Source organism: Ranitomeya variabilis, chromosome 5, assembly GCF_051348905.1.
Source record: "Ranitomeya variabilis isolate aRanVar5 chromosome 5, aRanVar5.hap1, whole genome shotgun sequence".
Lineage (NCBI taxonomy): Eukaryota > Metazoa > Chordata > Amphibia > Anura > Dendrobatidae > Ranitomeya > Ranitomeya variabilis.
Genome location: NC_135236.1, coordinates 456,074,251 through 456,099,225, shown reverse-complemented (window position 1 = coordinate 456,099,225; position 24,975 = coordinate 456,074,251). Strand labels below are relative to the sequence as shown.

At 41.3% G+C, this 24,975-nt stretch overlaps 1 protein-coding gene across 1 annotated transcript in view; it reads right to left on the bottom strand.

Annotated features, from left to right (window-relative positions):
• The window catches only part of DCN (decorin), a 178,851-nt gene extending 154,088 nt beyond the window's left edge, over nt 1–24,763 (bottom strand). Inside the window, exons 1-2 of the mRNA XM_077265424.1 lie at nt 24,458–24,763; nt 14,193–14,426 (exon numbers count right to left, since the gene is read on the bottom strand). Coding sequence (XP_077121539.1) covers nt 14,193–14,388 — 196 coding nt within the window. The 5' untranslated portion in view covers nt 14,389–14,426; nt 24,458–24,763. The remainder of the gene's footprint in view (nt 1–14,192; nt 14,427–24,457) is intronic.
• Nucleotides 24,764–24,975: the final 212 nt, after the last annotated feature.

The following is a 24,975-nucleotide window of genomic DNA, read 5'->3' as shown; positions in this document are numbered from 1 at the left end:
CTCAGCTGCGCTCGCCTTCTGTCCAAGGCTTGAGCGCGGGCTGCTCAGAGGATCAGATGGAGAGAACAGGATCGTCCAGAAGGGGTGAGATAAACATTGTGCCCCTGTCTGTGCATCCTAATCAGCTTAGGGATATGATTAAGAGTGTGTTGGCAGAGTCTTTAGGGGATTCCCTTAATAGTCCCTCTAATACTTTTCCATCCACTAACCTTGAAGTCTTCCCAGTACTTCAGAACACTTACAAGGAGGCTCTGACATGTGAAGTTACACCTCTTGGATTCCATCTGAGCTCTGCGGTTAAAGAGCTCATCTGGAATAATAATTATGTTGATTTATTTTCATTACTCCCTCGGAAAGAGCATTCATTTAGGTCCAACAAGGACACAAAACCTGAAGATGACCCAAAGCTTGGCCCATTGAAGTCTTTCAACAATTGGCTATAGGCATTCTGTATTTATGCAGCTATTTTAGGGGAGAAGTCTCCCAATTTATGTAGCAAGCTGTTTCAGCATATAGACATTATTCTGGAGGCCTTTCGTAATTTTGGAGGCCTTGCTTGGCTCCACTACGACGAGGCGTTCAGACAAAAATTAGCAGTACATCCCAATATTTCATGGGGTGTAAAAGACGTAGGTTTGTGGATTAACCTGATGCTTCCACAAAGACAATATCCCAATAGGCAACCAAGCTCTAGTTTTCAGAAAAAAGGGGTCTGTTTTGCATTTAATGATTCCACATGCAAATGGGGCAACTCATGCAGATTTCGGCATTAGTGCTCCTTTTGTGGGAACCAGCACCCTAGTGCCAAGTGCTTCCGGAAACAGACACCTCAAGCAACTTCCAGTGATCCAATTTCAAAGAGCGCAGACCCCAGTGAGACTATCAAAAATGCTATGGTGGCTAAACATCTACCCAAACCAAATGACCAGTAATTTATTATTCAATGGTTTTTGTTACGGATTTGAAGTCCCTCAATTTAGAGGCCAGGGTTGTGTGGTGGTAAAAAATCTGGCATCTCTCTATTTGCAACGTGAGGTAGCTAAAAAAAAAGATTTTAGAAGAATTAAGCTTAGGTAGAATAGCGGGCTCCTTCTCTTCTCCCCCATTTGCGAATTTTCGGATTTCTCCCCTGGGGATCGGTCCAAAGAAAGAGTCGGGGAGTTTCCGCATGATTCATCATTTATCTTACCCTTCAGGCTCTTCGTTGAATGATGAAGTGGATAAATCCCTATGCTCGGTTTCTTATTCTTCTTTTGATCTTCTTAAAAAATTTGGTAGGTTCTCTCTGATGGCTAAATCCGACATTAAGTCTGCATTTCGGTTGCTTCCTGTGCACCCGTCAGGTTTCAATTCCCTGGGTTTTCATTTTGATAACCAATTTTTCTTTGATATGTGTTTACCCATGGGTTTTTCCCTTTCCTGCTATTATTTTGAGAGTTTTTCTTCTTTTCTCCACTGGGTAGTTGAGCACAGCCTGCAGGATGCTGGAATTCTTCACTACCTGGATGATTTTTTATTTGTCGGATCTGCTTCATCCAATGCTTGTCTGGATACATTGAATTGTTTCATTGCCATGTGTGATAAATTTGGGGATCCGTTAGCACATGACAAGACCTGCCTACCTACGACTGTGATCGATTTCTTGGGTATCACACTTGATTCGGTTGAGATGGAATGTAGACTTCCAGAGGATAAGATTAAAAAATTGCTGAATTCTCTGGATAAATTTTTGGCCAGTAAGAAGGTAACTCTTAAAGACATGCAGTCCTTGCTGGGCCTATTGAACTTCGCTCTACGTGTAATCCCGATGGGAAGAATTTTCTCTAGACGTCTTTACAACTCCACCGTAGGAGTTTCTTCTCCTAATTCACATATCAGAGTTTCTTCAGATTTGAGAGAAGATGCCAGGATTTGGCGTGCATTTATAGCGGGTTACAACGGCAAATCCTGTTGGCAATCTAATTTTGTTCTGGCCGATTCCCTCAATTTTGCGTTTTCTTGCGATCCTGATATGGGTTTTGGTATCCTGTTTTCCCCTCATTGGGTGTCTCACAGATGGCCCGATTTTTGGGTTCATAACAATTTGACTGGTAATACTATGGTTTTGGAACTTTTTTCTATTTTTTCGGGTCTTTATCTGTGGGGACACCTAATGAGAGATAATAGGATCATAATTTTGTCAAACAACAAAGGTGTTTTATTCGGGATTAACACACTTACTTAAAAAAATCTCTGGGCCATGAAAATTTTGAGACAATTAGTACTGTTATGCCTTAAATTGAATATTTGGCTGAAAGCCAAATTGGGTAGGAATAGGCTAGAATCTATCTTGGATTTTCTGTGCTACCAACAATGGGAAATTTTTCACCAACAGATGCCTTCGGCAGATATGGATCCAACGCCTTACCCACAGGAGCTTTGGGACGTAATTTTGAACTAATTCCACATTTTATTGAAAGTTCTTTATCTCCAAGATCATGGGCTGATTATTCAGCCGCATGGCAGCAATGGATTAATTTTTGCGGTTTGAACAATTTTGATTATAGCCTTTCCAGCCCTATTTCCGGTTTAAGATTTGCCGAATTTCTTTGTAAAAAAGGGCTGTCTTACTCGGCGGTTGCAAAATCCTTGGCGGGGGTGTCTTTCTTTTTGAAATTGTTTGGTAAAGCTCCGTTGACAAGTTTGTTCCCTGTTATGACCCCAAATGGCAGAGGGTCTCAGAAATAAATACCAAGTCTGCAAACACAAAAAACCAGCTCATAGGGCAGTGGTAACTGGGCTGACCGTATATCTAATCCTAGCACCACAAATAGCAGCAGCCGGCGAACGTGCCTACGTTGGTTCTAGACGTCTCGCGCCAGCCGGAGAACTAACTAACCCTAGAAGGGAAAAGATAGACCTTTCTTGCCTCCAGAGAAAAGACCCCAAAAGTTGGATACAAGCCCCCAACAAATAATAATGGTGAGGTAAGAAGAAAAGACAAATGTAAGAATGAACTAGGTATTTAGCATAGAGAGGCCCACTGACTAATAGCAGAATATATTAAATGACTTATACGGTCAGCAAAAACCCTATCAAAATTTCCACGCTGGATATTCAAGAACCCCCGAACCGTCTAACGGCCCGGGGGGAGAATACCAGCCCCCTAGAGCTTCCAGCAAAATCAGGAATCACATTTAGTACAAGCTGGACAAAAAATAAGAGCAATACAAATAACCAAAAAACAAGGAAGCAAGACTTAGCTTAATTTTGCAAAAACCAGGACCAGCAGACAGGAGCAAACACAAAGGACTGATTACAACGATGCCAGGCACCAGACTGAGAATTCAGGAAGTTCAAATAGCAACACCCCTGGACTAACGACCCAGGTGGGTGCCAAACTGAGGAAAGACAATCCCAGAGTAATATCACTAGTGACCACAAGAGGGAGCCAAAAAAGTCTAATTCACAACAGTACCCCCCCTTTAAGGAGGGGTCACCGAACCCTCACCAAGACCACCAGGGCGATCAGGATGAGCAGCGTGAAAGGCACGAACTAAATCGGCCGCATGCACATCAGATGCAACCACCCAGGAATTATCCTCCTGACCATAGCCCTTCCACTTGACCAGATACTGAAGCCTCCGCCTGGAGAGACGAGAATCCAAGATCTTCTCCACCACGTACTCCAACTCGCCCTCAACCAACACCGGAGCAGGAGGCTCAACAGAAGGAACCACAGGTACAACGTACCGCCGCAACAAAGACCTATGGAACACGTTGTGAATGGCAAACGACACCGGAAGATCCAAGCGAAAGGACACAGGATTAAGGATTTCCAATATCTTGTAAGGACCGATGAAGCGAGGCTTAAATTTAGGAGAGGAGACCTTCATAGGAACAAATCGAGAAGACAGCCATACCAAATCCCCAACACGAAGTCGGGGACCCACACCGCGGCGGCGGTTGGCAAAACACTGAGCCTTCTCCTGTGACAACTTCAAGTTGTCCACCACATGATTCCAAATCTGCTGCAACCTATCCACCACAGAATCTACCCCAGGACAGTCAGAAGGCTCCACATGTCCCGAGGAAAAACGAGGATGGAAACCAGAGTTGCAGAAAAATGGCGAAACCAAAGTAGCGGAACTAGCCCGATTATTAAGGGCAAACTCAGCCAACGGCAAGAAGGTCACCCAATCATCCTGATCTGCAGAAACAAAACACCTCAAATAAGCCTCCAGAGTCTGATTAGTTCGCTCCGTTTGTCCATTAGTCTGAGGATGAAAGGCAGACGAAAAACGACAAATCAATGCCCATCTTAGCACAAAAGGATCGCCAGAACCTGGAAACAAACTGGGATCCTCTGTCAGACACGATATTCTCAGGAACGCCGTGTAAACGAACCACATTCTGAAAGAACAAAGGAACCAGATCGGAAGAGGAAGGCAGCTTAGGCAAAGATACCAAATGGACCATCTTGGAAAAGCGATCACATACCACCCAGATGACAGACATGCCCTGAGACACCGGAAGATCTGAAATGAAATCCATGGATATGTGTGTCCAAGGCCTCTTCGGGACAGGGAAGGGCAAGAGCAACCCGCTGGCACGAGAACAGCAAGGCTTAGCTCGAGCACAAGTCCCACAGGACTGCACAAATGACCGCACATCCCGTGACAAGGAAGGCCACCAAAAGGACCTAGCCACCAAATCTCTGGTGCCAAAAATTCCCGGATGACCTGCCAACACCGAGGAATGAACCTCGGAAATGACTCTGCTGGTCCACTTATCAGGAACAAACAGTCTGTCAGGTGGACAAGAGTCAGGTCTACCAGCCTGAAATCTCTGCAACACACGTCGTAAATCCGGAGAAATGGCTGACAAGATTGCTCCCTCTTTAAGAATACCAACTGGTTCTGCGACTCCAGGAGAGTCAGGCACCAAGCTCCTTGAAAGAGCATCAGCCTTCACATTCTTTGAACCTGGTAAATACGAGACCACAAAGTCAAAACGGGAGAAAAACAATGACCAACGGGCCTGTCTAGGATTCAGGCGTTTAGCAGACTCGAGATACATCAGATTTTTGTGATCAGTCAAGACCACCACACGATGCTTAGCACCCTCGAGCCAATGACGCCACTCCTCAAATGCCCACTTCATGGCCAGCAACTCCCGATTGCCAACATCATAATTCCGCTCAGCAGGCGAAAACTTCCTAGAGAAAAAAGCACATGGTCTCATTACAGAGCAACCAGGGCCTCTCTGCGACAAAACGGCCCCTGCCCCAATCTCAGAAGCATCCACTTCAACCTGAAAGGGAAGTGAGACATCAGGCTGGCACAAAACAGGCGCTGAAGTAAACCGGCGCTTCAACTCTTGGAAAGCTTCCACAGCTGCAGGAGCCCAGTTAGCAACATCAGAACCCTTCTTGGTCATATCCGTCAAAGGTTTAACAACGCTAGAAAAATTAGCGATAAAATGACGGTAGAAGTTAGCAAAACCCAAGAACTTCTGAAGACTCTTAACTGACGTGGGTTGAGTCCAATCATGAATAGCTCGGACCTTGACTGGGTCCATCTCCACCGCAGAAGGGGAAAAAATAAAACCCAAAAAGGGAATCTTCTGTACTCCAAAGAGACACTTTGAGCCTTTAACAAACAAAGCATTCTCACGCAAGACCTGAAACACCATCCTGACCTGCTCTACATGCGAGTCCCAATCATCAGAAAAAACCAGAATATCATCCAGATAAACAATCATAAATTTATCCAGATACTTCCGGAAAATATCATGCATAAAGGACTGAAACACTGAAGGAGCATTAGAGAGCCCAAAAGGCATCACCAAGTACTCAAAATGACCTTCGGGCGTATTAAATGCAGTTTTCCATTCATCTCCTTGCTTAATGCGCACAAGGTTGTACACACCACGAAGATCTATCTTGGTGAACCACTTGGCACCTTTAATCCGGGCAAACAAGTCCGACAACAGAGGCAAAGGATACTGAAATTTAACCGTGATTTTATTCAGAAGCCGATAGTCAATACAAGGTCTCAAAGATCCGTCCTTCTTGGCCACAAAAAAGAATCCCGCACCAAGAGGGGAAGAGGATGGACGGATATGCCCCTTCTCCAGAGATTCCTTGATATACGAACGCATTGCGGTATGCTCAGGTACAGACAGATTAAATAATCTTCCCTTAGGAAATTTACTACCTGGAATCAAATCTCACTAATTTCAGAACAGTCAGCATCACTATTGTAGTCAATCCCCTGCCACAATCATCATAGGGGTGCCAAATTTGGCTCAGGACGCTCTCAGAATATTATATTCATACAAGAGAACCAAAAGAGAGAGACATAGTCCCAAATAAAACTAAATAATTTATTTATTACAAACAATTTACTTGTGACATACATAAATATACATTATCACAATATACAAAGTGAATAGATACAACTTCACAGGTGTAACACCTAGGGCCAGAAAAAGTAAGTGGATGGGGAGGCGAGGCATAAAAATATAAGATATAAATGTAAATATAACTCCTTTCACACCGCGCTGTTGTACATATAGATAATAGTAAAACCACTACGTAAATTTGATAACCAGTATCACTCTCTTTCCAAGTGCTAAATACAGAGATAAGAAAACCTAAATATATAAAGTGCCTCTTATATTAAGAGCAGCTGTACCATACCATATGTACTGCGACCGGCCATCAGTATAGAGAAGACAAAAAAAGGCCTCTCAGGAGTTAATGCCAAGCAGACTCACCCATATTTCTTCACCCTGGAACCTAAGTGATGTCGCCCCAACGCGCGTTTCGCGTCGGCTTCCTCGGCCCCCCGAGGAAGCCGACGCGAAACGCGCGTTGGGGCGACATCACTTAGGTTCCAGGGTGAAGAAATATGGGTGAGTCTGCTTGGCATTAACTCCTGAGAGGCCTTTTTTTGTCTTCTCTATACTGATGGCCGGTCGCAGTACATATGGTATGGTACAGCTGCTCTTAATATAAGAGGCACTTTATATATTTAGGTTTTCTTATCTCTGTATTTAGCACTTGGAAAGAGAGTGATACTGGTTATCAAATTTACGTAGTGGTTTTACTATTATCTATATGTACAACAGCGCGGTGTGAAAGGAGTTATATTTACATTTATATCTTATATTTTTATGCCTCGCCTCCCCATCCACTTACTTTTTCTGGCCCTAGGTGTTACACCTGTGAAGTTGTATCTATTCACTTTGTATATTGTGATAATGTATATTTATGTATGTCACAAGTAAATTGTTTGTAATAAATAAATTATTTAGTTTTATTTGGGACTATGTCTCTCTCTTTTGGTTCTCTTGTATGAACTGGAATCAAATCTATAGCGCAGTCACAGTCCCTATGAGGAGGCAGAGCACTGGACCTGGACTCGCTGAATACATCCTGAAAATCAGACAAATACTCAGGAACTTCCGAAGGAGTAGAGGAAGCAATAGACACCGGTGGGGAATCATCATGAATTCCCTGACAGCCCCAACTTGACAAAGACATTGCCTTCCAATCCAAGACTGGATTATGGGTCTATAACCATGGCAGACCCAAAACGACCAAATCATGCATTTTATGCAGAACAAGAAAATGAATCACCTCCCGATGTTCAGGAGTCATGCACATGGTTACCTGTGTCCAAAACTGCAGTTTATTTTCCGCCAATGGCGTAGCATCAATACCTCTAAGAGGGATAGGATTTACCAACGGCTCAAGAACAAAACCACAGCGCTTGGCAAATGACAGATCCATAAGACTCAGGGCAGCACCTGAATCCACAAACGCCATAACAGGGTAGGAAGACAATGAGCAAATTAAAGTCACAGACAAAATAAATTTAGGTTGCAAATTACCAATGGCGACAGGACTAACAACCCTTGTTAGGCGTTTAGAGCATGCTGATATAACATGTGTAGAATCACCACAGTAAAAACACAACCCATTCTGACGTCTATGATTTTTCCGTTCATTTCTAGTCTGAATTCTACCACATTGCATTAAATCAGGTGTTTGTTCAGACAACACCACAAGAGGATTAGCGGCTTTGCGCTCCCGCAAACGCCGGTCAATTTGAATAGCCAGCGCCATGGAATCATTCAGACTTGTAGGAATGGAGAAACCCACCATCACATTCTTAATGGCTTCAGAAAGGCCATTTCTGAAATTTGCGGCCAGAGCACACTCATTCCACTGAGTAAGCACGGACCATTTCCGAAATTTTTGGCAATACACTTCAGCTTCATCCTGGCCCTGAGAAATAGCCAGCAAGGCTTTTTCTGCCTGAATTTCAAGATTGGGTTCCTCGTAAAGCAATCCGAGCGCCAGAAAAAACGCATCAATATTTGCCAATGCCGGATCTCCTGGCGCTAGCGAGAAAGCCCAATCCTGGGGGTCGCCCCGTAAGAAAGAGATAACAATTTTAATTTGCTGAGCTGAGTCTCCAGATGAACGGGGTCTCAGAGATAGAAACAATTTACAATTATTCCTGAAATTCCTAAACTTAAATCGGTCTCCAGAGAACAGTTCAGGAATAGGTATTTTAGGTTCAGACATAGGGCTACTGGTAACAAAATCTTGTATGCCCTGCACACGAGCAGCAAGCTGGTCCACACTTGTAATCAAGGTCTGGACATTCATGTCTGCAGCAAGCTCAAGCCACTCAGAAGTAAAGGGGAGGAAGAAAGAGAGGAAAAAAAAAACTCAGAATTTCCTTTCTTATTATCCCACTTCTGCAATGCATAAACATTCAACTTTGGTCCTGGCATACTGTTATGACCCCAATGGCAGAGGGTCTCAGAAATAAATACCAAGTCTGCAAACACAAAAAACCAGCTCATAGGGCAGTGGTAACTGGGCTGACCGTATATCTAATCCTAGCACCACAAATAGCAGCAGCCAGGGAACGTGCCTACGTTGGTTCTAGACGTCTCGCGCCAGCCGGAGAACTAACTAACCCTAGAAGGGAAAAGATAGACCTTTCTTGCCTCCAGAGAAAAGACCCCAAAAGTTGGATACAAGCCCCCAACAAATAATAATGGTGAGGTAAGAAGAAAAGACAAATGTAAGAATGAACTAGGTATTTAGCATAGAGAGGCCCACTGACTAATAGCAGAATATATTAAATGACTTATACGGTCAGCAAAAACCCTATCAAAATTTCCACGCTGGATATTCAAGAACCCCCGAACCGTCTAACGGCCCGGGGGGAGAATACCAGCCCCCTAGAGCTTCCAGCAAAATCAGGAATCACATTTAGTACAAGCTGGACAAAAAATAAGAGCAATACAAATAACCAAAAAACAAGGAAGCAAGACTTAGCTTAATTTTGCAAAAACCAGGACCAGCAGACAGGAGCAAACACAAAGGACTGATTACAACGATGCCAGGCACCAGACTGAGAATTCAGGAAGTTCAAATAGCAACACCCCTGGACTAACGACCCAGGTGGGTGCCAAACTGAGGAAAGACAATCCCAGAGTAATATCACTAGTGACCACAAGAGGGAGCCAAAAAAGTCTAATTCACAACAGTTCCCTGTCAAACAGTTTTTGAAAGGGTTTAAACGAACCAATTTTAAGCCAGATACTAGGCGCCCGATTTCACTCCCGCTCTTAAGGAATCTTTGTATAGCCCTTCGAAGCGTTTGTAGTAATACAGTTGAGGCATCGTTGTTTTCTGCAGCATTTTCTTTAGCGTTTTTTGGAGCGTTAAGAGTAGGGGAATTGGTATCAGCTAAGAAAGATACCATATCGGGTTTAATGGTTTCCGATGTTTCTGTCTCGGATTCTCACTTATTTCTGTTTATAAGGAGATCCAAAACAGATCAATCAGGCAGAGGTTTCAGGATGAAACTTGATGCCTTGCCGGATAAAGAATTTTGCCCAGTTATAAATATTAAAAAATGGTTGAGTGTTAGGCCTATTATAACAGGACCTTTTGTTTGTGCATTCGGACGGCAGCCCTGCAACCATTTTTCAGTTTAATGCAGTATTAAAGAAGTGTTTGCAGGTATTGAAAAAGGATCATTTAAGATTTACCTCTCACTCTTTTCGAATAGGAGCAGCAACAGAGGCGGCTAGAGCTGGCTTACAGGATTCTCAGATTATGCGGCTGGGAAGATGGGAATCGGGTAGATTCAAGCTGTATGTGAGACACGATTTATATGATAACTAAGTTTGATTTTATTTTCAGGTTCCAAGATTGTATGGATCGTGGGACACTCATATGTGTTCTGGGCTCAGAAGAGAGCTAGGCTACGTTGTTATTCTGAGAACCTTTCTTTTAGCCACGATATCGTTCAAATTTTTTGGCACAGCGTAAGAGGAATGTCCTGGTATAATCTTCCAGCGGAGTTTAAAAAATGTTTTTCTAGGTTTCCTTCTCCGGACTTAGTAATCTTTCATCTAGGAGGAAATGATCTCGGGAAAACCAAAACATTGGAATTATTAGCTCTGCTTAGATCGGATTTCGTATTTTTCAAGCAGTTTTCTCTGTGCTCATCTTTTGTTTTTTCGGAGATCATTCCGAGGTTGCCATGGAATAGCGTTGAACTTTCATTTATAGAGAAGATTCGTAAGAGGGTCAACCGAGCTATGTCAAAATTCCTTCCCTTGATTAAAGGCTTTTCTTTCAGGCATGAAGACCAGGAAGGTTTTTTGCCGGGCCTTTACAGGCGTGATTTGGTTCACCTGTCGGAAATAGGATTAGATATTCTCAACTTAAATTTTCAAACGATAGTGAAAAGATGGCTGTGCGCTTCTTTGAACCCTGGCGTGTGGAAAATCGCCCTTAGGGGTGGATTGGTGATTATAATGGTTAAAACTTCTGGTTTATTCTAAGAGTTAAATTTTAAGATCAATATGTATTTGATGGAAATTTTAAGTAACTCAAAAATAAATAACACGGCCATTTTTTCCACCTATTGTTTGCAGTGTGTAATTCTTTGTATGAATGGGCCTTGTGTGGCCATGTTAGTCCTCACCCGTCAATAATATCAGAATTATAGGGGGGGGGGTCTCATGGCCTCACAGGCCCTGAGGAAAAAGTATGGATCAATTTAATATTGTGGTTGGTCATTTGTGGTATTTGAGGTAAGCTTTGGCGTTATCTCGCCAGAAGCAGTTTAATCTGGTTTTAGTTGAATATTGGCGCTCAAACAAGAGCTTCCTATTGGTCAAAATGGGCTTTGGTGGTTTTTTCAGAGATATAAAAAGCCCTGGAATTTGAATTTCACCTCAGACGTCGGTGAATTTGAAGAAACTGAAGATCCCGCCCTCCCTCCCTTTTGTTCAGTATTTACCCTGTCGTGTTAATTTTATTTGTGAGGAAAATCGCCCTTAGGGGTGGATTGGTGATTATAATGGTTAAAACTTCTGGTTTATTCTAAGAGTTAAATTTTAAGATCAATATGTATTTGATGGAAATTTTAAGTAACTCAAAAATAAATAACACGGCCATTTTTTCCACCTATTGTTTGTAGTGTGTAATTCTTTGTATGAATGGGCCTTGTGTGGCCATGTGCTCTGAGTACAGGGTTCCTGATGTTTGCACCTGATTCATCATTTATGACCTTTTGAAAAGTCACAGTAACCCCTAGAGTGGTTTCATGTATGCCCATCGATGTCAATTTTGTGACATTTTAAAGAACATACGACTTTTTGTGCTAAATGTTGCAAAATAGGCTAAGGATAAAAATGAAGAGCATTTTTTTTTTATTTTGTACGAAATGCATAAATCAGTTGCACGAGAGAGAGAGACCCCAGAACAGAAAATGTGCATGATTTCAAAGGAGAATGCATGGAAAACCGGATTCGTCGGCCGGATTCGTCCTTACACATGTCAGTTTCATCCGTTTTTTGCCGGATCAGTCACTGGGCGTTTTTTCACCAGACAGAAAAAACGTTCCTCTGAACGTTTTCTCCGTCCACCGGAAACAGCTTTTTGGACGGATCTGGCAAAAAACGGATGAAACGTGTGGCCATCAAGCGCAATCCGGCGCTAATACTAATCTATGAGAAAAAACTGATCCAGCGTGAAAAAAAATGGATCAGTTTTTTTCAAAACTTGCCGGATTGTACCTGACGGCAAAAACCTGATGTCTGAAAGCAGCCTAACATGAGTTTAAAAAAGAAAAGTGACTTAAAAGATTTCAAATGATTAATCGAGTCCTAAGTATGTCTTCAACAGTTCATTGTTAGTATTTCAATATAGAGTGCTGAGTGCAAAAGTAGATAGCGATTAAACAAGATGAACAATCAAAAAGGAAAGATACAAGTATGTTTACGTAAGAAAGACAGCTTTGATATGGAATGCAAGTCATCTTGGATAAAAAGCAGAGTGATGATTTGTGTACCTAGAGATAACGTGGAGGAAATGAGATACTGACAAACTGGAGAAATTCCATGCCTCCAAAAGTTGACACAGCTCTCCAGCGACCAACGATGCCGAAGTCCCTGGGTAACCAGGGTAAACATCGGGTTACTAAGCGCAGGGCCGTGCTTAGTAACCCGATGTTTACCCTGGTTACCATCGTAAATGTAAAAAAACCCAAACAGTACATACTCACATTCCGGTGTCCGTCAGGTCCCTAGCCGTCTGCTTCCCGCACTGACTGAGTGCCGGCCGTAAAGTGAAAGCAGAGCACAGCGGTGACGTCACCGTTGTGCTCTGCTTTTACTTTCCGGCCGGCAGTCAGTCAGTGTGGGAAGCAGACGGCTAGGGACCTGACGGACACCGGAATGTGAGTATGTACGGTTTGTTTTTATTTACATTTACGATGGTAACCAGGGTAAACATCGGGTTACTAAGTGCGGCCCTGCGCTTAGTAACCTGATGTTTACCCTGGTTACAAGCGAACGCATCACTGGATCGGTGTCACACACACCGATCCAGCGATGACAGCAGGAGATCCAGCAACGAAATAAAGTTCCAAACGATCTGCTACGACGTACGATTCTCAGCAGGGTCCCTGATCGCTGCTGCATGTCAGACACAGCGATATCGTATGGATATCGCTGGAACGTCATGGATCGTACCGTCGTAGCGACAAAAGTGCCACTGTGAGACGATACCCTAAGTATATAGGACAATTTTTGTACAAGAGAGAGGTATAACTAATCTACAACTGAACTATAAAGCTGCCATGCATCTGTGCGCATAGGATCAGGACTGCCTTTTATCCCCGGAAGTATACCTTACAGCAGTGTTCCCCAACTCCGGTCCTCAAGAGCCAGCAACAGGCCTAAGGAAATCCTGAAAACAAGACCTGTTGGTGGCTCTTGAGGATCGGAGATGGGGAACACTGCCTTACACTGACAGCACAGAATTGAAACAAATGTATACTACAGACCTGTAAACCTTTTCATTGCATATCGAATAAACTTTGCAGATTAAACTAATTTAGCCATTTAATTTGTAATTAATTATTCATTGCATATCATATTTCTTATTCTCAATGAATGTGACCCAATTGATATGTTTCTGTACTTTACTCCTAAATGAGCAGCAGATTTTTTCTATATAATCTGAAGACAGCATAAGGTAGGGGTTGAAATACAGATTTCAGCGATGCCTCTCTTATGTTTTTTTGGCTTACAATGATTGTTTTAGCACCAGTAGCTTACCATTGCTGTTACTAGCTGGTTGTGTGAGCTTTGGTCCCACCAGTCCCTCCTGTGATAAGCAGCTCACTGTCCATGGATATTGTATATACAGAGCCTGGTTTGGCGGGGTTAGCTTTCTCAGCTCTGCTTCACTACTAAATTTAAAAAACTCTGATTGTGTCAGAACGGCTGCACCCCGTAATCTAAGTGATACATAGATGGATTCAGTTTCTCTTTACCTACATCAGGCTACTCTCAGATGAGCCAGCAAAACCCTGCTGACAGATTCCCATTAATTGAATAATGGATAAAAGACCTTTAGGAACCTTAACCATCATTGTATTTTCTTAGAAAATGGACTACAGGAAAGAAAAAGGTCTTACTGAATAATCATATAATTTGATGGCAATAATTATCTCAATTTCTGGAATCTCTCCTTGTAATTTATAAAGTCATTGCAATTAAAATACAGGAACCTTATAAGGGATAGTTCACTGTTATACAAAAACATTTTAATTGTGCCATTGATATTAAACCTTTTTTCTTTTCAATGAGGCCCAACTTACCAATATCAGAACACTGCACAACTCGGAGGTGACATTGACAGCGGAATGGGCATGTAGGTCCTACTGGTTCATCTACTTGGACAGTATCTAAACCGGATCCATCATCTTCTAACATAAAATCAAAGAGACCTTTTTGATAGAAGGGTTTGGAGTAGCAGACTGTGGCAAGCAAAGAGAGGATGATAACTGCCTTCATGGTGTCAGAACATCTATAACTGAACAAACCAATGAAACCTGGAAATCAAAGAGAGTTGTGTAAAGCCAATTATTGAATGAATGCATTCAAGTTCATATGTTTGCTCTATTAGTCTTTAACAGTCATAAAGGACAACTTACATTGTATTTCACATTTATGATAAATGCAAATTTTATTCATTTATTTTGGCGTTTGAAGAGTAAATTATATGTGTAAGACCACATTCACATGTTCAGTATTTGGTCCGTATTTTACATCCATATTTGTAAGCCGGAATAAGGAATGGAGCAATCAGAGGAAAGCTATAATAGAGACACATACTCCATTTCTGTATTTTTTACCCACTCCTGGTTTTGCCTTACAAATACTGATGCAAAACACTGACCAAATACTGAAAATGTGAACGTGGCTTAGGCCAGGGTCACACTAGCATAGAATACAAACGAGTGCTATGCGAAAAAACATCGCATAGCACTCGGACCAGTGTTAATCTATGGGGAAGCTCACATCACTGTATTTTTTCTCAGGCATATTCGATGTGCGTGTAAAATCGCAGCATGCTGCGATTTTATGTGTATGTCGTACGAGACTTGCCAATGAAAGCATATGAGTGCGAGAAAAAAAATCGCACAGCACTGACCATGCGAGTGCTGTATAATTTTTACTCACCGATGTCCTTTGAAAAGCCAGTAATTCATGAGCGGCATACAGTAAAATCACACTGACAGGTTGGAATAGGATAGAATAGATATATACACATAGAATACATATATATAGATGTCAGTGACACACACATATATGTGTATACACAGTGGGTACGGAAAGTATTCAGACCCCTTTACATTTTTCACTCTTTGTTTCATTGCAGCCATTTGATAATTTCAAAAAAGTTCATTTTTTCCTCATTAACATTTACTCTCCACCCCATCTTGACTGAAAAAACAGAAATGTAGAAATTTTTGCAAGTTTATTAAAAAAGAAAAACTGAAATATCACACGGTCATAGGTATTCAGACCCTTTGCTCACCACTGAGTAGAAGCACCCTTTTGAGCTAGTACAGCCAAGAGTGTTCTTGGGAATGATGCAACCAGTTTTTCACACCGGGATTTCGGGATCCTCTGCCATTCTTCCTTGAAGATCCTCTCCAGTTCCGTCAGGTTGGATGGTGAACGTTGGTGGACAGCCATTTTCACGTCTCTGCAGAGATGGAAGGTAAACCTTCGGCCAAGTCTGAGGTCCAGAGCTCTCTGGAAGAGGTTTTCATCCAGGATATCGCTGTACTTGGCTGCATTCATGTTTTCTTCAATGACAACCAGTCATCCTGTTCCTGCTGCTAAAAAACACCCCCATAGCATGATGCTGTCACCACCATGTTTCACTGTTGGGATTGTATTGGGCAGGTTATGAGCAGTACCTGGATTTCTCCACACATACCGCTTAGAATTATCACCAAAAAGGTCTTTCTTCATCTAATCAGTTGAGAGAATTTTATTTCTCATAGTTTAGGAGTCCTTCATGTGTTTTTTATCAAACTCTATGCGGGCTTTCATATGTCTTGCACTGAGGAGAGGCTTCGATTGGGCCACTCTGCCACAAAGGCCCGACTGGTGAAGGGCTGCAGTGATAGTTGACTTTGTGGAACTTTCTTCCATTTCCCTACTGCATCTCTGGAGCTCAGCCACAGTGATGTTGGGGTTGTTCTTTACTTCTCTCACCAAGGCTCTTCTTCCAAGATTGCTCAGTTTGGCTGGATGGTCAGGTCTAGGAAGATTTCTGGTGGTCCATTCAAGGATTATGGAGGCCATTGTGCTCTTAGGAACCTTGAGTACTGCAGAAATTCCTTTGTAACCTTGGCCTGATCTGTGCCTTGCCACAATTCTGTCTCTGAGCTACTTTGCCATTTCCTTTGACCTCATGATTCTCGTTTGGTCTGACATGCATTGTGAGCTGTGAGTTCTTATGTAGACAGGTGTGTGGCTTTCCAAATCAAGTCCTATTAGTTTAATTAAACACAGCTGGACTCAAATGAAAGAGTAGAACCATCTCAAGGAGGATCACAAGGAAATGGACAGCATGTGACTTAAATATGAGTGTCTGAGTAAAGGGTCTGAATACTTATGACCATGTGATATTTTAGTTTTTCTTGTTTAATAAATTTGCAAAAATTTCTACATTTCTTTTTTTCAGTCAAGATGGGGTGCAGAGTGTACATTAATGTGAAAAACATAAACTTTTTTGAATTTACCAAATGGCTGTAATGAAACAAAGAGTGAAAAATTTAAAGGGGTCTGAATACTTTCCATACGCACTGTATACTACATAGATAATATAAGAAAAGCCGGTAATTCATCTGCCTTGTCCTGTAAAATCACTGCAGTAGCCAACAGAATAGAAGATATGGATTACATACAGTAAATATAAATGGAATAGGAAGATATATAGGTGTCAGTGACAAATACAATTAGCCCAGTGTGTGTGAAAAGCATCCACACCCAGCCATCGGCTTTCCCTCTGCTGGCTACGAAAATTGCGTGGGAGCCCACGCCATTTTTTTCTGAAAAATAATCTTTTATTAATTAAATACATGTCCAGTAATTTTCCCCTAGACATGGATTACTGCGTGGGACACAGCGACGGACAGGTGTGGGCATATTCTTATTTTTTTATTTTAGTTTTATTACAGGAGATCGAGGGCGTCCCATGGATTAGCTGTATAATAAAGATGGGAAACTGTGTATTGTTTTATTTCATTAAAATACTTTATTCTGCCTGTGCCTTTATTTAACCTGTAACAACTATAGGATTAGTATTGGATTGGTGTCTAATTGACACCTATCCATTACTAAGCTGGGCAAGTGGGAAGAGCGATGCTAAGTGCTGGAATTGGCACATCTTACAGATGCACCTTTTCTGGGGAGGCTGAGTGCTGATGTTTTCAGCCGGGGGGGCCAATATCCATGGTCCCGTCCTAGGCTATTAATATTAGCCCGCAGCTGTCTGCATTTTTTTTAGGGACCACATCTCATTTGAAGTTATTTTGAGGGGTCTATATGACAGAAAATACCCAAGTATGACACCATTCTAAAAACTGCACCCCTCAAGGTGCTCAAAACCACATTCAAGAAGTTTAGTAACCCTTCAGGTGTTTCACAGGAATTTTTGGAATGTTTAAATAAAAATTAACATTTAACTTTTTTTTACACAAAATTTATTTCAGCTCCAATTTGTTTTATTTTACCAAGGGTAACAGGAGAAAATGGACCCCAAAATTTGTTGTACAATTTGTGCTGAGTACGTTGATACCCCATATGTGGGGGTAAACCACTGTTTGGGCGCATAGCAGAGCTCGGAAGGGAAGGAGCACCATTTGACTTTTCAATGCAAAATTGACTGGAATTAAGATGGGACGCCATGTTGCGTTTGGAGAGCCCCTGATGTGCTTAAACATTGAAACCCCCACAAGTGACACCATTTTGGAAAGTAGACCCCCTAAGGAACTCATCTAGATGTGTGGTGAGCACTTTGACTTACCAAGTGCTTCACAGAAGTTTATAATGCAGAGCCGTAAAAATAAAAAATCATATTTTTTCACAAAAGTTATCATTTCACCCCTAATTTTTTATTTTCCCAAAGGTAAGAGAAGAAATTGGACCCCAAAAGTTGATGTGCAATTTGTCCTGAGTACGCTGATACCCCATATGTGGGGGTAAACCACTGTTTGGGCGCATAGCAGAGCTCGGAAGGGAAGGAGCGCCATTTGACTTTTCAATGCAAAATTGACTGGAATTAAGATGGGACGCCATGTTGCGTTTGGAGAGCCCCTGGTGTGCCTAAACATTGAAACCCCCCACAAGTGACACCATTTTGGAAAGTAGACCCCCTAAGGAACTTATCTACATGTGTTTTGAGACCTTTGATCCCCCAAGTGTTTCACTACAGTTTATAAAGCAGAGCCGTGAAAATAAAAATTCTTTTTTTTTTTCACAAAAATGATTTTTAAGCCCCCAGTTTTGTATTTTCACAAGGGTAACAGGATAAATTGGACCCCAAAAGTTGTTGTCCAATTTGTCCTGAGTACGCTGATACCCCATATGTGGGGGGGAACCACTGTTTGGGCGCATGGCAGAGCTCAGGAGGGAAGGAGTGCCATTTGGAATGCAGACTTAGATGGATTGGTTTGCAGGCGTCACGTTGCATTTGCAGAGCCCCTGATGTACCCAAACAGTAGAAACCCCCCATAAGTGACCCCATATTGGAAACTAGACCTCCCAAGGAACTTATCTAGATGAGCTGTGAGAACTTTGAACCCCCAAGTGTTTCACTACAGTTTATAACGCAGAGCCGTGAAAATAAAAAACATTTTTTCCACAAAAATGATTTTTTTTAGCCCCCAGTTTTGTATTTTCCCAATGGTAACAGGAGAAATTGGACCCCAAAAGTTGTTGTCCAATTTGTCCTGAGTATGCTGATGCCCCATATGTGGGAGGGAACCACTGTTTGGGCACATGGCAGAGCTTGGAAGGGAAGGAGCGCCATTTGGAATGCAGACTTAGATGGATTGGTCTGCAGGCATCACGTTGCATTTGCAGAGCCCCTGATGTACCCAAACAGTAGAAACCTCCAAAAGTGACCCCATATTGGAAACTAGACCTCCCAAGGAACTTATCTAGATGTGTTGTGAGAACTTTGAACCCCCAAGTGTTTCACTACAGTTTACAACGCAGACCCGTGAAAATAAAAAATCTTTTTATTTCCCACAAAAATGATTTTTAGCCCCCCAAATTTATATTTTTCCAAGGTTAACAAGAGAACTTGGACCCCAAAAGTTGTTGTACAATTTGTCCCGAGTACGCTGATGCCCCATATGTTGGGGTAAACCCCTGTTTGGGCGCACAGGAAAGCTCGGAAGGGAAGGAGCACTGTTTTACTTTTTCAATGCAGAATTGGCTGGAATTGAGATCGGACGCCATGTCGCGTTTGGAGCGCCCCTGATGTGCCTAAACAGTGGAAACTCCCCAATTCTAACTGAAACCCTAATCCAAACACACCCCTAGCCCTAATCCCAACGGTAACCCTAACCACACCCCTAACCCTGACACACCCCTAACTCTAATCCCAACCCTAATCCCAACTGTAAATGTAATCCAAACCCTAACCCTAACTTTAGCCCCAACCCTAACCCTATCTTTAGCCCCAACCCTAACCCTAACTTTAGCTCCAACCCTAGCCCCAACCCTAACCCTTGCCCTAACCCTTTCCCTAACCCTAGCCCTAACCCTAGCAATAGCCCTGACCCCAACCCTAGCCCTAACCCTAACCCTAACCCTAGCCCTAGCCCTAACCCTAGCCCTAACGCTAACCCTAGCCCTAACCCTAGCCCTAGCCCTAACCCTAGCCCTAACCCTACCCTAGCCCTAACCCTAACCCTAACGGGAAAATGGAAATAAATACATTTTTTTAATTTTATTATTTTTCCCTTACTAAGGGGGCGATGAAGGGGGGTTTGATTTACTTTTATAGCATTTTTTATAGCAGATTTTTATGATTGGCAGCTGTCACACACTAAAAGACGCTTTTTATAGCAAAAAAGTTTTTGCATCTCCACATTTTGAGACCTATAATTTTTCCATATTTTGGTCCACAGAGTCATGTGAGGTCTTGTTTTTTGTGGGACGAGTTGTCGTTTTTATTGGTAACATTTTCGGACACGTGACAGTTTTTGATCGCTTTTTATTCCGATTTTTGTGAGGCAGAATGAAAAAAAAACAGCTATTCATGAATTTCTTTTGGGGGAGGCGTTTATACCGTTCCACGTTTGGTAAAATTGATAAAGCAGTTTTATTCTTCGGGTCAGTACGATTACAGCGATACCTCACTTATATCTTTTTTTATGTTTTAGCGCTTTTATACGATAAAAACTATTTTATAGAATTAATAATTATTTTGGCATCGCTTTATTCTGAGGACTATAACTTTTATATTTTTACTTTGATGACAGTGTATGGCAGCTCATTTTTTGTGGGACAAGATTACGCTTTCAGCGGTACCATGGTTATTTATATCCGTCTTTTTGATCGCGTGTTATTCCACTTTTTGTTCGGCGGTATGATAATAAAGCGTTGTTTTTTGCCTCCTTTTTTTTTTTTCCCCCCTACGGTGTTCACTGAAGGGGTTAACTAGTGATACAGTTTTATAGGTGGGGTCATTACGGACGCGGCGATACTAAATATGTGTACTTTTATTGTTTGTTTTTTTTTATTTAGATAAAGAAATGTATTTATGGGAATAATATTTTTTTTTTTTTCTTTATTTAGGAAATTTTTTTTTTTTACACATGTGGAAATTTTTTTTTTAACTTTTTTACTTTGTCCCAGGGGGGGACATCACAGATCGGTGATCTGACAGTTTGCATAGCCCTCTGTCAGATCACCGATCTGACTTAGAGCACTGCAGGCTTACCAGCGCCTGCACTGAGCAGGCACTCGGTAAGCCACCTCCCTCCCTGCAGGACCCGGATGCCGCGGCCATCTTGGATCCTGGACCTGCAGCGAGGATGGAGGTAGGAGACCCTCGGAGCAACGCGATCAAATCGCGTTGCTCCGGGGGTCTCAGGGAAGCCCGCAGGGAGCCCCCTCCCAGCGCGATTGCTTCCCTGTACCGCCGGCACACCGCGATCATGTTTGATCGCGGTGTGCCGGGGGTTAATGTGCCGGGGGCGGTCGGTGACCGCTCCTGGGACATAGTGCCGGATGTCAGCTGTGAGCGCCGCCGATCGCGCTGGACGTACAATCCCATCGGTGGTCATACGGGCCCACCCCACCTTGATGGGATAGTACGTCCAATGTCAGAAAAGGGTTAAAATCGCATTGCAATCAGTTAGCAATCGCACTGCATTCTGATGTAAATCGGATGCAAGGTGTGAAAAATCGGATTGTACTCGCATAAAAAACGCACTACACACGCATGACACTTGCATTACACTCGTCTGACTCTCCTGCATCAAAATCGGACCGATTTTAAAATCGCTAGTGTGCCTCCAGCCTAACAGGAATTATATACATTTCAAAAACTGATGTCACTAACGTGCATTTAAGCCATATCAATATGGTGCTCAGAATGCACCAAATGGAAATCTTATTGAGTAAGTTTGACAGATTTGAAAAACATATGTAATTTTTAGTTTACATTTTATGCTGGTGATTCATAACCGGCGAAAGGAAGTGGAAATTTTAGCAATAGCTCACTGTGCAATTATGACAAATGATGGGTATAAACTTGCTATTTTCTGCTGTCATTGTCACTAGTCAAACTAGTTCAGAAGGTTTTATATTATTTAGTAATATTTTGGGCGAGAGTATATAACACTGTTATATACTCAAGCACAGTATTAAAGGCCTTTCAAGCCCAATATAATAATAATAATCATCTTTATTTTTATATAGTGCTAACATATTCCACAGCACTTTGCAAACATTATCCTCACAGACCCCATTGGGGCTCGCAATCTAAAGTCCCTACCTGTTTGTCTTTGGATTGTGGGAGGAAACCGGAATTCCTGGAGAAAACCCACGCAAACATGGGGAGAACATACAAACTCCTTGCAGATGTTGTTCTTGGTGGGATTTGAACTCCGTACTCCAGCGCTGCAAGGCTGCAGTGCTAACCACTGAGCCACCGTGCTGCCCAATATATTATGTTCATATGAGTGCAAACACATACATATAGTATATATGTATATTTGAAGTGTTAATGTGTGTATGGATAGATAGATAGATAGATAGATAGATAGATAGATAGATAGATAGATAGATAGATAGTCCTATTGTGGGTGAAAAACGTTCATAAGCAAGCAGCCAAAAGGGTCCAAATATAGAAAAAAATAGAATGGAAGCAACACTTCAATAGGAATAAGTGATTAAGGTGGACTTGACTCACATAAATAATTGCCACCTTTCAGCTTCTCACTGAAGCTTTCTAAAGCAAAAGAAATGCTTCAAATTAAAAGCTGAAACTTCACATGTATCTGGGTGAATAAAGTCCGACTCATTACCATTGGAGTACAGCTTCCTAACATATATATATATATATATATATATATATATATATATATATACATATATATATATATAGAGAGAGAGAGAGAGAGAGAGAAATGTCTGTCTCTCTAAACCCTATATATATATATATATATATATATATATATATATATACAGTAAATATATATATATATATATATATATATATATATATATATATATATATATATATATATTCTTACTGTGCTAGTAGAAATATATTTAAATCCCCCTTGGAACCGAAGTGCATCTGGAATCTGTTGAAGTCAGACAGCAGCATGTATCAGTAGTTCTTTCTAGTCTTACATAAGCAGGAAGTACAATTACCACTTCCTTTCCTTGGGGCACTTACTCATAAAACATTATCCAGTAGCCTATGGCCATGTAGGATACTGATTTGTCGTCATCCTCCAGTTATGGAGACCATAGCACACCGCCAATTATATCAGCAATTCTGATAGAGCATGCTAAACTATAGATACATTCTAACAAAGGGTTGGAATGGAAAATGACATGAAATGAGCCTACTGTAAACTGTTTCTATACGAGTACTTGGCGCTTCGTCTCAGCAGAAATGTGATCTTTTTTTTATTTTAGTTTCCAAATGAGAAACGTATGACAATTTTAAAACAAAAAAAAAGTGGAAACTGTTACTGCAAAAGAATATATTTTTGGACTGAGCACATGCCTTTCATAAGACAAACCATTAAATGCATATGTTTTAAGACTATGGCTATGTTTCTTTTGGAAAATATTTAAATTAAAAAGTCTGACTAATCGGAAATGGGTTCTTCATGCCAAATTTGTGCAGAAATGAGCTTGAAATTTCCACTGTAAAGTCTGCTTTTTGTATCCATGCTTCCTCCCTTATTGGGTAAATCATCAAAATAAAATATTGATAGAAGCAGATATTATTCCAGTATCTTTCTTTTTTGCATATTTATGGTGTTTTTATTGTGTAGTATACTTGGTACGTATTGATAGAAGCATTGGTTTGCCTATGCTATTTGTTGAGGAATAAGAGCTTTTATAAAGTCTTACATTAACTATTATCCTGCTACAGTATTCATGCATTCATCACAATAACACAGTGCACATATGGATTCAGAATAGTCACTATATTCACATGTACATATTGTGTTGCTGAATTTACATTTATAGCGCCTATATACAGCACACCAGTGATGTGTAATCTATGTCAGTCCTGCTGTTACACTACAAGTCCCAACTTGCCAAGAAAGTTTTATTGCTCCTCTGTAGGACACATTTATGTAAACATTGACCCAAGTCTGATGTAGATCACACATGTAGCATCCATTCATTGAGTCATGCAGGATGCTTGTACACGTGTGCATATCAATCTCACAGTGACTGCATATCCTCTAGAGATTCGGAGCATTACAATAGTGCCACAAATTAGATAGTAAGTAATCACTAAGCCACAGCCATATAGAATGGCACCACACGGCTTAAAGTTCCTCGAGTTTATTTAATTAAGTTATTATAACCTGTCATTAAAAGTAAGCTTCACATGTAGCTGACAATGCAGAAACAGAAAACTGTTACATAGTTATATAGTCTGCAGGATATTACACAGCAACACATGGGCACTTCTACTAATCCTCAGTAAGTATGGTGCAACATCTAGCGTCAATAAATCATGGCAATGTCAACACTTAATTAGTATCCTGCTGTGTGTATATATATATATATATATATATATATATATATATATATATATATATATATATATATATATATATATATATATATATTCCATCTATGCAGAATCAGACTCAGCACTACATTAAACTCATTTTAGGATTAAACTTTTCACAGTCACGTACAAAGCTATAAGCAACATTCTTAATAGGAGACCCATGCATCATAATGGAGCTTGACATGAATTAATTCTGTCTCCTTTTCAGATTAAACACAATATTGAAGAAAAAGAAAGTTTCCCTTTTATCTCCAGTATTAATATAATCCATACCTGGTAGTCCTGGGATTTGGAAGAAGAACTTTCAAAGTAGAAATGTAATTTAAATATTGAGTCCAGACAAAAGGAGTCTACAGGTGTGCGGAGGAGGAGGGGGTAGACCCAGCGCTCTGCGGCTGTCACTTTGTGAAAACCCTCCTGCTCCTATTCCTTAGCACTGTTAGAGAATACAGTTTCCTTCAATGAACACAATCCAGGCTGACACCCACATTAGATCATATGGTAATGATATGTCTCCAAGGTCTATAGCCAGAAATGTATCAGACTTTCTTTTACAATTCATGCTACACACTGTATTCTAGTTTTTATAGTATTGTTTGTCTTACTTCAGTCACTGGCTCTTTTTTAGAAGGGAGGGCTGGGGAGATTTTTCGTAAGTCAGATAGGAAAGATTGAGGTGTCCTAAATGTTCCTTGACTTTCATTTCTCACAAACTATACAAAGTTTGTGCTAGCATTTTATAGTGTCTCCAGCGCATCCCAGATGAACTATTTCACATGTTATGTTTCCAC